Source organism: Cyrtonyx montezumae, unplaced genomic scaffold (assembly GCF_038088225.1).
Source record: "Cyrtonyx montezumae isolate F1298 unplaced genomic scaffold, pur_monq_1.0 scaffold_24, whole genome shotgun sequence".
Lineage (NCBI taxonomy): Eukaryota > Metazoa > Chordata > Aves > Galliformes > Odontophoridae > Cyrtonyx > Cyrtonyx montezumae.
In genome coordinates, this window is record NW_027071981.1 from 7,311,606 (window position 1) to 7,328,088 (window position 16,483).

At 41.1% G+C, this 16,483-nt stretch overlaps 1 protein-coding gene across 4 annotated transcripts in view; it reads left to right on the plus strand.

The window, feature by feature from the left end:
• The window catches only part of PELI1 (pellino E3 ubiquitin protein ligase 1), a 43,325-nt gene that overhangs the window by 18,844 nt on the left and 7,998 nt on the right, over nt 1-16,483 (plus strand). For 3 of the 4 annotated variants that reach the window (XM_065739598.1, XM_065739595.1, XM_065739596.1), the window contains exon 2: nt 15,710-15,854. In XM_065739598.1, coding sequence (XP_065595670.1) covers nt 15,784-15,854 — 71 coding nt within the window. In that variant the 5' untranslated portion in view covers nt 15,710-15,783. Of the gene's footprint in view, nt 1-5,855; nt 5,899-15,709; nt 15,855-16,483 lie in introns of those variants that run through there. The other variant, XM_065739597.1, reaches the window with a different exon arrangement.

A 16,483-nucleotide genomic window follows, 5' to 3' on the forward strand; every position in this document is an offset into this window, starting at 1 on the left:
TTCTGAATCTAGGGAAACTATAATTCCTAAAGCACAGTGAATCCAAGTTTTATTCTTCAAAGAGCTCAGAACTACTCCTACAGAGTTATTTGAGGAAGTACATGTCCATAGCTGATGTTAATTGAATTTGCAGATATGGCATTTGGTTTGCTGGGTTTTCAACGTCCAGGAATGTTCCTGGAGAGTTTAAAGCAAAAACAAAACAAAACAAAAAAAAATGACAACAACAGCAACAGGAAAGAACAACAAACAACAAAGACCCCTTGAGGTGACTGTTTTGGATAGAAGCCCAATGCAACTACATCTGTATGCTTCTGTCTTAGCAGGTTGTTTATGTTAGTTTCCCAGAAGGATAAACTCAGGTGTTCTCTTCACAATTATATCTTCTGCTTTGGATTTTGGGAATTCAGTACTTCCGATGTTTCAGACTTTTTGAGGGGCCAGATGAAGGACTATCTCAAGAGCAGGTCAAATCCAAAATGTCTTATTTGGGTGATGATTGCTGTGAATAAAGTTCTGTAATGCCAGTGCTTGCACGGTTACACAGAGCATACTTTTCTTGTGAAGTGATTGTAAAACACAGGATGTTGTGTCTCTTATCCTTTCAAATGCATAATTAGCCCACACAGTCTTTGATTTGTCTGCAATAATTCTTGCTAATCATTTTGCTTTAAGCAAATGTGGAAACAAACTAGCATAGGAAGGCTGTCAGTGAACACGAAGCTCCACACTGGTTTGAAGTCTTCTTGTCATCTGCAGTTCTCTACCATTCACTATGCCTTTCCTGTTGCCCAAGGGAAGGCATGTATTGAGTTTCATGCTTAAAGCTCACAGTCTCTTGCTGCAATAGCTTGATGCTGGAGAAATCCACTTCTGCTCTTAGCAGGAGGTTGGACTAAATGACATCCTGAGGTCCTGGATTATCCTATGATTATGTGAAGTTCCTCGTGAGAAAGAGATTGACTTAACTTTTTGGACTCATGTAGGCATTGTTCTGATTTTTTTAGTGCATTATGAAGAAAGCTAGGAACCTGTAATATCAGGTGGCTTATTTGAAGGAGATGTGAATATAAAATCTCTTAAGATTCTTTTGATTTGAACCTCAGACAGAAAGTATTGTTAATATCATTGGAGAGTTTTGGAGTTAGCTTTTGCTTTTATATTTTATATCATATTGTTCCATCTAGAATCAACTTAGAATTAGACCTGGGATTAGTTCTTGACTGACTCTGTTCTGTAAATAGTCCTGCAAGCCTGCAGGTATTTCTTCGGTGTTGTTGGAGGTTCTTACAGTTTACAGTAAGATTAACTGTGAAGTACATTCTCAGTCTAAAGGTGAGTAATTTAGAATGCACTCTTTTTGGTGGGGTCTCTCCCCAGCAGGAAGCTGGAAGTACTGAACTGATCAAGTCCCAAAAGCCACATGTGCCTGCTAAACAGAAACCAGCCTTGAGACAGAGGGCCAGTTATGTTTTTGGTCTGCAAGATGGATTATGCATTAATGGTCACGTGCTGTACTCAGAACAAAGAAGGGCTTTTCTGGTGTATCTCAGGGGGAGGCTCAGAAATCTCTAAGAGTGGAACAGGACTTCGTAAGTGGTGCTTGCTAGACTTGTCCAGTGGCTAAGGATGACTCAAGCCATGGGAAATGCTTCTTGCAGTATGATGATTTGTTGCTTCCATGACTAAGCCCTTGCAGCTTCAGCTGTGGATTGCTCCACAGTTGTGTAAGACTCACCATGGTTGTTGGATGACCAACGCAGAGATGGCAAATCCTTTTGAAGGAGAGTTTGGTGTACCTTAAGATTCTACTTGGGGCTCTTTTACTCAGTGTCCTGCAAATCTAATTATCCTCTCCTGACCCCTTTCAGAGGTGGTCAGTGTGGTTCATAAACCTGTACCATCTACCCTTCGTGTTAAAACAACATGAGATACAGCAAAGCGTTCTTCTCTGAGAACTCTAACAATGGATCTTTGTTTGCACGGCCCTTAAAAGAATTTTCTTCTTGCCATTAGGCACCACTCAGTAGTGCAGGGAATTAGGTCATTTCCTTCCCTCCTCCTCTTCCTGCAGATTACTCGATTAACGTTTCTATTGTATACCCGAATTAGCATGTTCTTGGCTTCAGGCTGCTTTCACCTCTTAATCTCCTTAAAACACTGTACTATGACTTGATTAACTATATAACATGGGAATTCCTTGCACAGAGATTACATGTGGCGTAACACAATGAAAGATTAATGGGGTTGGTAAGCCAGTAATCTTCCATCCTTTCTTCTTACCCTGCATGTGTGTAATAGAGCCAATATTTTCCAATGCATGCGAATTATCATTTTTGGAGTATCATTGGCTTTGATCAGAGTTCAACCTCTGACTCCGTGGGAAATAGAGGTAAGGTGGTGTACAGTGCATGTTTGGCATTCAGTGTTGTGTGTATTTCCCTTTGGGGCTGTTACAGACCCTATTCTTCCAAGTTTTTGCTCTTACTGTTTCCTTTAGTCTCTTTTTCTCAGTATCTTATCTGCAGTGTTTCAAGCATTTATTTATGTGGGGCTTTAATTCCACTCCCAGCCTATTTAGTTATATAAAATTATCAGTAGTCGTGTTTAAACTGTCTCATCCCAGAGCTCACCCAATTAGTATCCTGATGTTTCAAGAAAGATATTTGCTACTGTGTTTTCTCAGCTGTCCTCGTGCTAGTGGACATAGTGTTCCCCTTCGCCTATACTTGCAAGTCTGCCTTTTTTAACTGATACAGGTAGAAATGCACTCCTCTTAAAAGCTCATTTTGAATGTCATATGGAACACGTAATCGTATCAAACTGTACAGCATCTGTTCGTGAGTCAGATAGCAGAACATGACGATTACAGCTCTTTATTTCTTTAACAGCTTCAAGGAAAGAACCTCCCCTGCATTTAAGCATCACTGTGAAATTAGCAGTGGTATCTTGGGCTGCACATTTCATTGTTTTGATCTAGCGTGGTTGGCAGCATCTCTTCTTCAGGGGAAGTCAGAGCTTGCCTAGTGAAAGCACGCTTAAGGCGTTTGCTTTCAATCCTTGAAGTAGCACAGAGTTCTTATTTGAAGTAGAAATCATTAGACCTTCTCTTAATAGAAGTCAAGAACAGCAGAGTAGAGCATGGCTATGAATAAAAACACAGGCGGGGAAACAGTATTTTAGAACTCAGGGTGTGAGATTTTTATCTGGCTGCTTAAGTGTGCTGGGATAAAATAAACCCAGATAGCCCCCTGCTTTAAGTTAGAGCATGATTCGCTATAAAAAGGGGATTGTGCACTATACAGCTGCTAGCAGAAGACTATCCTCAGGAATAGGGTAGGTCATAGATAACTGGGGTAGGTGGGATGTAGGGATGAAGATTGCTACCTGTAGGAAGCTGGACTGTCCAAGTAGAAGGTACATCCAAACCTGCAGTTGCTCATTCTGCAACTTTTATGGCTGCAGCACGAGGTAATCCACAGGTTTAATAACATGAGCTGTGTTAAGTGAAGAAATAAAATAATGCTCTTGGAAGCCAATTAACATTAAGTTCTACTTTTCAGACTGAACTCTTTTGAAACAGTACTACTCAAGCCTTGTGACCTTTGTGAGAAAAGTAACGCAATCTAGAAGTGTTCATGTCGGTGTAATTGATAACTGCACTCAAATGAATGCACTGGTACAGAGCACCTTATTGTATTTCATCTCTATGTGAAGTGATGCTAATGCAGTTATGATTTAGGGTTTGCTTGTTTGTTTTTAAACAGCCATCATTAAAATAATATTAAAGCTCTTAGCCTTATACAGGCCAGGGCAAAGTGTAAAATACTTGAAGGTGACAGGGAAGGTGATTGGGATTAGGCAACTCTTCCACCATAACACGGAGTGCTGTTTGGAGGATTTATTTCACTTCCTTATCACTGGAAAATCTGGGCTTGTGCACCAGAAGAGTTGAGGGCATTGATTTTGGCAGAGAGGGGGACCGAGTTTGAATCTCAAGATGTGGCTCAGCCAGTCTCTGCCTTTACTGGTGAGATTCATTTGGAAGGTTCTGATCCTGTCACATTGGTGCATCTTGTTTACAGAATAAACCCACAAATGGATTTAAAAAATAATTAAAGTTTAAATATTTGTGTTGATATTTTTTTAATCACTTTATCAGCTTGTTAATCTGACAGCTGTGATAATGGCTGTGCTGACTGAGGTCAGTATTGAGCAGCGTGTGCTCTTTGGCCAGAAGCTGAGAGCAAAGTAGGAATGATAGAATTTGCACATCGATGCTTCTTCAAAGTGTGCTCCTCACTGCTTGGTGATTATGACTCAGTCACTTCTGTTGAGCTAGTGGTATCTTTGTGCTTAGTAATCCACGATGGGGTGGGAGGGAGCATCTTTGAGCCTCTTTACAGTTTTATTATCCAGGATATCTCGTGGCAGGGAGTTCTGTAGTTTAGTTTCTCAGGAGACAAGACAGCACAGTCTTACAGTATTATTTTGGGGAAGTTTAGCTGTGGAGTACAGGTGGGGGTGAGAGGAGAAAAAAGACAAACCCTAAGTATTAACCTTATTCTCAGCAGTGAAGCTTACACGTACGAAGTTGCAGCTTATGCTGTATTACAGCATTATGAACCAAAAACTAATCCAGCAGTGCTTAACTCTGAGTGCACCCCTCTAATGCACCTTCCCATCTTGCCTTCAGTTCTGCTGGCCCAGCTGTTTGCACAGCCGTGCTGTGAGCTGAACTGGGAAGCAGATCCAGCTGAAAAACAACAAAGTGGGTAAAGCGACTTTTCTTGAAAACGTAGACAGCTTTGCTGTGAAGCAGATCAAGGAAACCAATCCATGAAGCCACGCTTGCAAAATTGTGGAGGTGAGCTGTGCTATTGGCAAAAGCAGCAGAAATATCAACAACACAGCCAACTGCAGAATTTGGTTATGCCAGACGTCAGCCTGAGTGCGCATCCTTAGAGCCAGGGTAACTGTGCAGCTGCTGAGGTCATCACAACTACATTGTAAAACTTGATGTAAATGATTCACTGCTGCGTTAGATCTTGCAGTAGAGGAAGAGTGTTGGCATGATCAGTTCTGCAAGGTGGTAACATGAAAGCTGTAGTAACTCAGTCACCATTTTACAGTTCAGGCATTTAAGTGATCCAACCCAGTGGCTTGATGCAGCGATTTCAGAATCTAATCTGGTGCATGCAGATTTACCTTTCTGGATGTGCATCCTGTAGGAATGGGCTGTTACAGCATCGTTGGCCTGGTGAGTCCAGTATCCAGAAGCAGCTGTGTGCAGGTGGTGTCTGCCGGTGCGTTGTGCATCCAGAACTAATAGTAGCAAAAACTGGGCTGGCACTACCTGAAGACTTTCTGCTGTTTGAATTCTTAGTGTATTAAGAAACTGCTTTGTGTGGGAGGTGAGAAAAGCAAGCCGGGCTAATAAGTGATGATTTAAATAAAAAGAAAGGTATAGTATGTACGGGTACAGTTATGTAAGAGGAGCTGAGAAGGAAATAGAACAGTGTTTCTCAGAGAGCCTAAACTGAAGAACTGCTGGGGAACTGGGCTGCAGGATAGCTTTCAACACACCCTCTAGTTCCTTTTTGCCTTTTTGGGGCTGGAGACTGATAAATTTATGGCATGACGAGCAGGATGCAGGCTGTGACTTCAGCCAATGGTGCACAGCGTGGTGGTGTTTACCTAGCTGACGTAAGGCAGAGCCAGCCCCTGTTTAGTCAGAATGCGTTACCCACTGCCAAAGTAAAAGCATACAGCAGAGGCACTCAGCCTGGCAGTTGCTGGGATTTGAAGGAGTTGGTGGATTTCATCTGCCTTTTAAACAGGATACGAGATTTTTTCTTCTCCACGGTGTAGAAGTATTGAAGGAACAGAAAAATACGGGTAAGTTCCCTGTGTGCTATCCCTTGTATGTTCCAGTGTTGCGCTGTTTCAGTGTGCTGTAATAGCCTCCTCAGTTGCATGATTCTTCAGAAGGCAGCTGAAAGCCAGTTTGGTGTTGTGGCTGAGGGGGAAATCTGAGAACGGGCAGTGTTTGTGGGCTACTTCCCCACCTGAAATAGGAAGAGATGCTCAAAGTGCTGCTTGTATGGGAGTCAGTTGCTTCTTGTTTCCTGATGCAGAGCAAGATGCCTATTATGAAATCATACCAAGGGGGGATTTCTCACAGAGCTGCTAAATATTACTGTTGCCTAATCCAAAAGAAGCTTCAGTGCATCTACAACTCATGTTTGCAAGGTGAAATAATAGGCTGTGTGAACAAGCTTTAGCGTAATAGGAGCATCTGTTTAGCTGTTGTTTTGGTACACGAACTGCCTTGTCAGGAAGTCAGAAGCTCAGAGAGCAAAACGGTAACGTTCAGGTCTGTGGAGCAAGATGCCTTTGTGGGTTTGTGCAAGTGCAGGGTTCTCAACTACTTCAGGTGCACTGTACAGTAGATCATCCTGTGCTCTATCATCAAAGCATAGAAAGCCCCATCTGTTTCTGTAATGGCCCTTTTAAAAACGAAACGCCCGTGTTTTGGTATGAACTCTTTATCTGTATAGGGAAGTTGTGCTTCTCTTGCTGAATAGCAGTGAACATTGAGACTACTTATTTTTGAGGTAATAGTGTATAATTTGTCTGAAGGCTGTAAAGAGTGGAATTCTAAGGGATCCTGACTTCAGAGTTCTGTCAAACCATTAGACCTTACTTCTGCCACTTCATATTGGCACTTTACAAAGGCTGTTGATTTCCTGCTTCTACTTTCATAAAGCACTCTGAAGATATAAATAGGTAGTGGTGTGGTTAATGAGCACATAGCATTGTTTTATCAGCACGCCTGCTATATTGTTTTATAGCTTCAAACATCACCACTTGTATAGATGATTTCATACTCAGAGTTTCAAATGAAGATGAAAACTTCCTTTTTAAAATTACAGTTTGTAGAAACTGTCGTGGTGCAAGTACAACCAAAAACTCATGTAGAAAAGTGCAAATTGAGCTTTGTAAGTAGTTTGTGCAAATAACTTTTGTCTGGTGGCTCAGCCAACACAGCAAGTGCATCCTGTAGTTAACTACTGTAGTGCTGAGTGTTAAGAAGAAAAGAAAGTTTTTTAAAAGCAACCAGTAAGTTTTACCTTGTATGAGCTTTAATGCTTTGTCACTGGTTTCTGACAACTGACTTGGATAACATGAGTGGTAAGGGTGCGTGGAAAGGCACCAGTTTAACTGGTAAAGAACCTTCTCTTGCTAATTAAGGTTATGGATAATATTACAGTGACAGCTTTAAAATAGCCACCTTGTGCTAAAAGACAAATGTTTTCAGCTTCCCACACACAGTCTGAATTACATCAGTTATAATCTGTAGGAGGATATCATGGTTTCCTCAGGGGAGGATCAGCTGTTACTTTTCGTAGCTGAAAAAATACTGGATTTTTTTGAGAATATTTTCAGAATTGATTTTTGTCAAACTGTTAAGGTTGGATCATTAGCTGTTACATAACTCCTTCAGTTTTAATATGCCTGACCCCGCTCTGATCCCATCAATGGCAATTCAGAATCACGGAACTGAAGGTAGCAGAAGTCTGATTGAAATCAGGCCTCTGCACTTAGATAGATTTTCCATCTTCTGAAAAAGAATGCTATTTTTGAGCGCTGCCATAAAGTACAAGTTTTCATATAGGCACCTATAATAGAAGCCTTGTTCTAAAATGTTTGCCTGAACAAATGCTTGTCTTCACAGTGTTGTTCCTGAGCTTCCTAAAACAGCTAAGAGCTGCTTCACTTTGCTTCTGTGATGGAAACAGTATTTGAAGCAGCAAACTGCATGGCAACCCAACTTGAATTGCTGTTTCTTTCACTGGAAAAGATTGGCTGCAGTCTTGGTGCAAAGCAGTAGATAAGTTCTTGAGTATCAAATTAATGCCCTTTGGGAGTGTCTGCAGGCAACGTGTTTTTTTCACGTGCTAAGACTCCTGTATGATATGTTTCTAGGATTGCCAGTCTACCAATGGAAGTTGCCCTTGATAAAAAGATGCTTTCATTTTGTTGAGGAGAATGAAAAATCCCTGCATTGAGACTTTACTGTTTTCAAGACACGGCAGCAGACAGTTGTTTGCATTGTTTTGGGCTTGGTATCCTAAGTGGGAGAGGCCACTTTCTCATTTCAGGATTTGGCCTTGTCTTTAGTGCTTTCCTATCATAAGATGCTTTTGTGTGTGTAGTGGATGACTAAGCTTATTCAGAGGTTAGAAAAGGCAGTCAGTATAGACTAAGTAAAGAATAAGCCATACAGAAGCATAAGTCTGGGCTAAATTTCCATGCTCCTGAGGCTTTTTCTACATTTTTTTTTTTAGATGATGATGCATTTATTTTCCTAGAAAGGAGGGGAACATTAATGACCCTCCTGTAGAAAGGAAAAATTGCAGCACTGATTTGAAGTGACAGTGCAACCTGAGTACTTACCAGCTGTTTTGCTGTACCTTTCCCATACATCTGCAGTGAAGGATGCAGGCTGTAGACAGAGTCTGACTGATGTGGGAAGCGAAATATAATCAAACTTGCTGAACCTAAAGTTCCAGGTAGTTCCAGCTTTGTGAAGGAAACATGAGCTTGTTTTTTAAGTAGGAACTTTCAAGAGTAGAAGCGTATAAGCACAGAACACTCTTCTGTGACTTGTATGCTCTTTTACCCAGGCAATCACTCCATTAAAAAAATATAAATAATAGGATTTTTTAGGAAGAAGTCAGTTGAAGGAGAGTGACTTTGGAGTGGTCTGCCTTCAGAGCCATAGTGGTTCTGAAGGAACTGATTCCTTGTTGCTCATGCCAGCGTAGATGAGTAGGAGCATCATCAGTATCAGTCAAGTGACAGTGATTCCAAGGATGAGAACATCTTTATTTCAGAAAACAGGCAGTCACTTTGAAACATGACAACCTGTGAAGGTACAGATATTTCAAGACTGAGAATCACTCTGCATGAGTGGTTCATATATGATGGTCCAAAATTTGCTGCTACTCCAGATATTTTGTGTGTAGGTCTGTAAACTACTGTGCTAACTACTGTGTTCCCAAATCCAGCAGACTGGGCTTGACAGGACCTCTAATCAAGCAGGGAGGTGGTCTGCTGGAGGTTACTTCTTTAATTTCTCTCTCGTTGCTTATTGCCTCTTCATTCTTACGCACTTGCAAGTATCTTCATCTCGAGAAAAGAGTATTGCACACAGACCTCTTGTGTCATGGTTACCTTAACTTTGATGTTTCAGTCCTTTAAATCTGCAAGTCAGGGTTTCATCTTTGAAGGGTTAAGAAGCACTTGTGTTTTAGTTGGTTCTTGAGATGGTGCTGGGTTTCCTAAAACTGAGTGCTAGGACTAGAATTAGGCTGGGAGGTTGTGTGCTCTCTATGTGAGGCAGTCCTAGACCAGGTTGTTCAGGGCCATGTGCTGTTGAGGTTTGAATAGTTCCAGCAATGGAGGTCTTGCAGCTCCTCAGAATTTTTTTTACCTCTAATTGCTAATTATAATTTCCTGTGTTGCAGCTTATTTGTTGCCTCCTATTTCCATCGCTGCATACCTGCAAGAAGAGTTAGGGAGGATGCTGACAAAATATAACCTGACTTAAAGCAGTATTGCTGAGTGAAGAGCTGCATATGGCAGTTGCAAAGGAGAACTACAAATAGCAAACTGTATAAAAAATGAGTAGCTAAGCTGTCTTGTGCTTTATTTCTGTTAGGGAAAAAAAAATTAAAACCCTAGAATACGTAGATATAGAATATAATGATAATATAAAAATGGAAAAATATTCATCTTTTGAATCTGAATCAGCATATTTTTAATTTCCTCATTGACAGAGGACTTCAGTGTTGGGTTTTTTTTAATGCAGTATTTTAGAAAAGGGCTAGTCTGGCACTAGCTACAGTTGCTAACAGCCTATAATGCTGGCTCTGTGTTTAGAAAATGATGGTAATTTATTACAAAGAGACTTTTATTCTAGTATTTTTAGCTCGCAGCAGAGTGTTTAATGAACCTCTGCTTGGGCTCATTGAATTTATGTTCTCCCTTCCCCCTGCCCTATTTTAACCATTGAGATACTACTATTCTTGCTGCAATTTTAAAATCTGTTCTTGGCTTGCTAAATAGCAGGCTTGTTCACAGGGTGCTGTGCCTCAGTGCAGACAGGACTGGAAGGCTTTCTATAGAAGCCAGTGCAGACTGATCATGAATGTAGTCTGATGTTCAGCAAAGACAGTGAAATGATTGAGCGTAGTTGGTAAACTAAAGCTGGTAGTTCAACCAAAATTAATTACATTTCTGGGTTCCCACCTGGAAATGGTATGTTCAGGGAAAGTAGACAGACAGTTGTAACTTGCTTCTGCTCTGTTTTCATGTGCCCAAAAGGCTTAAACCTTGGGGTAGTAAGTGAAGACAAATGTCAGATGATAGAGTGAATTAGGTTAGAAGGGACCTTATAGATCATCTATCTCCAACCCACTTGCTGAGGGCAGGGCTGCCCTCCACCAACTCAGGCTGCCCGGGGCCCCATCCTACCTGGCTTCAAACACCTTCAGGGACTGGGGGGAAGCATCCACAGCTTCTCTGGGGTAATATGCACCAGTGCCTTACCACCTTCTGAGTAAAGATTTCCCCTCTTTTAGTTTAAAGCTGTTCCCTGCTTTTCCTGTAACTATCAGACCAAGTCAGATTAACTCCTGCTAATAAGCCCCCTCCAAGTACTGAGAGGTCACAGTGAGGTTGCCCCAGAGCCTTTCCTTCAAGCCCAGCTCCTTCAGCCTTCATAGCACAGATTCTTCAGCCCTCTGAGCATCTTCATAGCCTTCCTCTGCACCTGCTTCAACAGCTCTGTGTCCCACCTGTGCTGGGGGCCTCAGGCTTGGATGCAGTACTCCAGGTGGGGCCACACAGGGATGGAGCAGAGGGGGAAGACAGTCTCTTCCCTTGTCCTGCTGCCATCCTTTTGTTGATGCAACCCAGGATACTGTTGGCCTTCCAGGCTGCAAGTTCACACTGCTGCTCCTGTCCAGTTTTTCATCCACCAGGACCCTCAAATCCTTCTCTGCAGGACAGTTTTCAGTGAATTCTTCTCCCAGTCTGTACACATCTGGGACTGCCCCAACCCAAGTACAACACCTTGCACTCGACTTTGTTGAACATCATTAGGTTCACATGGGCCCACTTTTCAAGCCTGTGGCATCCCTTCCTTCTGTTGTGTCAGTGGCACTGCTCAGCTTGGTGTCACCAGCAAATGCTGGGGGTGCACTTGACCCCTGGCAATGTCTGCCATTGATAAAGAAGTTGCAGAGCACCAGACCCAAGATGGACCCCTGAGGGGCACCACTTGTGCCCAGCCTCTGCCTGGACTTAGAGCCGCTGACCACAACCATGATGTTCCTGGCACAGATTCTGATGATCAGTTGGATTTGAACTGATGTATATATGTCACTAAGTGGCTGAAAGCATGTCAAATTTGCAGTGCTAAGTTAGTGGTGCAACAGCGCATGGCTTGCTAGGTCTGTCTCCAGATTCAGAGATTAGTTTTTGAATGTGACAGGAGAGAGGGCTGTGATAAGGCTTTTCCTTCTATACAAATGTTAGAAATATGTGGCTTGCTTTCTGTAGTAGCAGTCTTTGCTTTGTGTGACTCAAGTGAGTATTTAAGAACAAGAAGGTCGGTAGGAAACTGGGTTTTCATTTCTAAAGCGAACGTTTTCAGTTTAGTTATCAATTCTTTCCACTCCCTCAAAACAACTACCCATAGTATCACAGAATGGCTTGGGTTGGAAGAGTCCTTAAAGACCATATAGTTCCAGCTCCCTGCTGTGGGCAGGGCTGCTACCCATCTAACCTGGCCTTTAGCAGCTGCAGGGGTAGGGCATCCACAGCTTCTTTGGACAAGCTGTTCCAATGCCTCACCATTACACGTGGCAGCATTGTGCAAGTTACCTTCCACACTCTTTTCTCCTGGCTCCAGAGGAACCAGTTTTAAGGACAAAGCATTGTTCGTGAGTTCTTTCTCCTCTGTTTTCCTACTTTGAGACTGAAATGCACTATCTGGTACCTATCGTGTTTTTGTCTCACAGCAAAGTTGTGCTTGCTGAGCAGCACCTCTTACAATTCTAGTAGTGCCTCTTCTGAAATGTTTTTTTTCTGTGCAAGTTGCTTTATTCGCAAAGTTTCTTCAATTGTGTAATGGAGGACTGTGTTTAAGGATGCTGAAGGAGTGTTAGAGAAGTCTCTTGTTCTGGGACTACCCCAATGATCTGTACCTGATGGATGGATATAGCACTGCCAAAGTAAAGGTTGTGGCAAAAAGCTAACTTGCATGTCTTCAGTTCAAGCAGCCATTGCTCAGTTGTATTTGAGCACTACAGCACCAGGTTGACTTATGTATTTAATTAGCTTTTCAGAGTACTTTCAAGAAGTTTGATAAAGTATTCTAGGAATAAAAACTGGGCAGATCATTATATAAGAACAAAAGACCCATTATTAAAAAAACTGAGTGACTTCTTCCAGATAGCTCAAGAGCATTTTGTTCTGTAAGTTCTTAAATGCCATATCCAGTTTGAAAAGATCCACGTCTTCTCTGTTTCAGGACTGAGGCTGTTATCCTGTGTCCTAATTGACTCATCTACAATGAGTTTTATACACAGTCCTAAAGTTGCAATGGAGTAGTCTTCTGATCCTCACTGGAAGAACATGAGCGGCATTTATTATTTCCAAGAGGAAAAAGTGTCTTCCATTTGAGTACAGTGCATTGGGCAGATCACACTGCATGGGAAGTAGCTTGTACATTGCACTGAATTGTTTATGGACTCTGAATTTGGTGTATGCCTGAAGTGGCTGTGTGTTAGTAGCTCTAAAAGTGATTTGTGCAGTTTTTAAAGGTTCTGAGATACTTGAGAAAAAAATCATGTTTCTGAAAATGTAGAAGCAAGCTGCTGTATCGTTTGGAGCTTCAGATGTACATTTGTGGAACCTTCATCAAGTCAAGAAGTGGGTTTCCACTGTATGTGCTGCTCCTAGAATAAACCTGGCTGGGTTTATTTAAATGTGTTAACAACAACAAAAGAAAGAGCATTAGAGGGAGCTGAGTTGTTAGATGCTTGGCATATTAAGACTTGTTGCACAGCTAAAGGCAGTCAGGTGAAACTTCTCTCCTTTTTTTTTTTTAATTTCTGTTCAGTCAGCTCTTAAGAAGAGGTCATTGGGCACCGATTTGGGTTGTGCTTTCAAGTAGAGTCTCCCTTAATTGTTCATGTGCAATTACTTTTACCCAGACTCAGAAGCTGCCTGACTTAGAGATGCCTTTTTATTTATTTAGCTTTCCATGAAGTCGCTCACTCAAGTGGGGAAGTTTTTTTTGTACTAAAGGCAGAAATTAAAACGTTGAATGCTTGCTTCCTCTTCTCTAGGCGAATTGGTGAGCTCTTCTTTGATCAGTGTAGAGTAGGATGGGTACTACTCAAATCTTCTTTTTATCTTTTTATGGTATTTATTACTCCTGTGCTGTTTCCTAATGGATGGTGATACAGATTTCATAGTCGTTCTTCTCAGTTGTTAAATGTTAATTCAAAGGACAGCCACTGTGTACTTGTACTCTGTGTATGTGAATATGCAAGGACCAAGTTGAAATTGCTTTTATGTGGAGAAGACTAAAGTGATGGCAAAACACTGCTGTGGAGATTCAAGTGGAAAATAGGTTAATCATTTAGGGAGGAGACGAAGTCATTAGAAACTGGGTTTTGAAGACAATATGAGTAACTCTTAAAGCAAGAAAACTTTAAAGCAAAACAATGCTGAAATATGGAATTTGGTGGTACAAATACTTTATAGGAAATATAGATATATCCTTACATTCATATACAGATGAATACTTAGGGATTTCTACTGACTTAAGTAGAAATATTTAATGAAAAAATGCTGCTTATTACGAAATGAAAATACAGGCGCAGGCAGGAGACAGACACTGCATGGTAGAATTGTACAGATCAGGTTTACTATAATGCACTTGTACGTCTAGCGGTGGGTCAGGACATACTTATGATAATGTTGTGTGCTAAATGAAGTCCTTAGTTAATTTATAATTACAAGCACTGTAAAGTCCAGAGTACTTCGTCTGAGAGTGAAGGAGAAAAAAATCGGAGGAAAAAAGAGTAAAGGTAGATAAAAGGTTTTGTTTTTGTCTCCCGTCTATGTTCTATAGTCATTACAGCAGAAGTTTAGAGGACAGTAAGAAGTCTGTGTATTTGTGTGAAGCTCTCATAAGTACATGGGACAGCACTCAAGAGGGCATTAAGGAACATACTGATTTTTGAGATAACATTGCGACTGGTTGCAGGTGGGAATCGGTATATCTATAGTGAATGAGAAACTGCTAGCTTGAGTAGGGCTATTGAGGGCCAAGTTTCTCCTTAGTGGAGCAAAGAGAACTGAGGGTAGAGATCAGGTCAGTAAAGGTGTCTTTGTTCATAGGTTCATAAGGTTGGAAAGGACCTACAAGGTCATCTAGTCCAACCATCCTCCTATCACTATCCCTACCCAACTACTAAATCCAGATGGTGAACAAATGTGACCAGGATGGCAAGCACTGCCACGTTTTCTTCTCTGTTAGGGTATAAGATGAAGGGTAGAAAAAATCTAAAGAAAAATGTATTTTCTGCATAATATCTACTTTCAGGCAGAAGAAAGCAGACATACAACATTATAGTCATGATTAAGTTGATGATGGAGTATGAGAACTGTTATGTGGGCCAAAAATATTTGTTGAACAGAAGGCAGAATATTAACAACCAAAAGTACAGAACTAAGAAGCTTAATGTTTTTATGAGTCTGTAAAAAAAAAAAAAAAAAAAAAAAAAAAAAAGCTTGGTCTGGAAGAGCCAAGGGGAACAGTCTTGTTTCTGTTAAGTGAAAGCTTCAAACAGGCTAGTGTTGGCTTTATTTTTTGTAAAACAAGTGCTGTCGTGGGTAGACTTCCTCTGTAGGAAGTTCAGAGATGGGCTGAGTGGATCAGTGTCTGGAAATGTTACTAATGAGAAGCTGTAAAAGATAGTAGCACAAACTGATCCTGAAAACAGAGTAGTACCAAAAATTGCACTCCATGAAACTGCTCTTGGTTTTTACTGGAGATTTGTTTCAAACAGCTGTTTGCATCACTTCTCTCTCTGGTCAGACAGAGATGATGTTGCATGCCCCAAATTCATACTGCAGACTCAGTATGCAGTTGTCACACAACTTCCTCCAGTCTGCAAATTTGGAACTTTTTTGGGAAGCTCTGAATCAGATACTTTTCACAAGAACTTGAAGCTCTCTGGTTAATGCATCCATCTTGTTTTTCCTTACAGTTTAATCCCTATCAAATTCTACTTCTTGATAGCAACGTTTGGTTCAGCTAAGTGAAGCTATCCACCATATATACTAAGATCTAGCATAAAGGGAAATTGAATGTTTTATCAAAGCTGTCTGGGAATTTTCTAAAAACACGGGTCTGCTCGTGTCATTGTTGCAGGCAGTTTGGCCTGGATTGATGTGTCTTCATGTGATCTTTTTAAAGTTATTTCAAGCAAAGACAAAGCATTGAAAAACAGCAGATGCAAAATAATGTAGCTACTCTATCAGGAAGACCAAAAATAAGTGTGCAGGTTTGTGTCATTGATGGACTTGGGTCTCTTATGTATCGTTTTCTTTATTTTTACAGGAAATAATGAAAAAAGTGTGCCACAACTCTTGATCAGAGACCTGAAGTTTGAGAAGAAGTCACTAGCTAAGCTCATGTTTTCTCCTGATCAAGAAAATCACCCATCAAAAGCACCGGTGAAGTATGGTGAATTGATCGTATTAGGGTAAGTGCTTATGTTTGCTGGAAATGGGCATGAAGGTAGAATTTCAGGGCATCCTTAAAGCAGTTAAATGTTAAAACAAGATGTTGTGAGAGTTGATGTGATCATGCTGCCTCTCACTTTCATACTGTCTTGAACTCCTTTCATATTGTATTTAGCAAGCATTGAAATGAGTGGTGAGTTCAGCTTTTCTTTGGTAGCTGATCTGATTTAAGGGAAGGGCTGCATCTAGGATGCAGTGCTGTCAGAGGAGGTGGAAGGAGGATTTTCTTTTACAGTGGCAACCAGGAAATACACTTAATGAAGTATACTGGAAAATTGCACTGCTCTCTGCATGCTTTTTTTTTTTGTGAGTTAAATGTAGGTTTATTTTCAGCTCCTGTGTTCTTCCCAGGTAAGCATTTCATGGCAAAGACAGCCTATTAGTGAAGTGTTTCCACGCTGATTCCTGGTTGGGCCTATGCTGCTGACTAATATGATAGCGTTTAGGAACATGGTAACTGATTCTGTAATAGCAAAGTTCAAACAGAGGATGTTAATAAAGCAAGCTTTCCCATTGGCCTACCTGGGTAGACATTTTCAAGGTGAGAGTCTGAGGGTTTTCTGATGGATTAAACTGGAGTTCTAAGGGA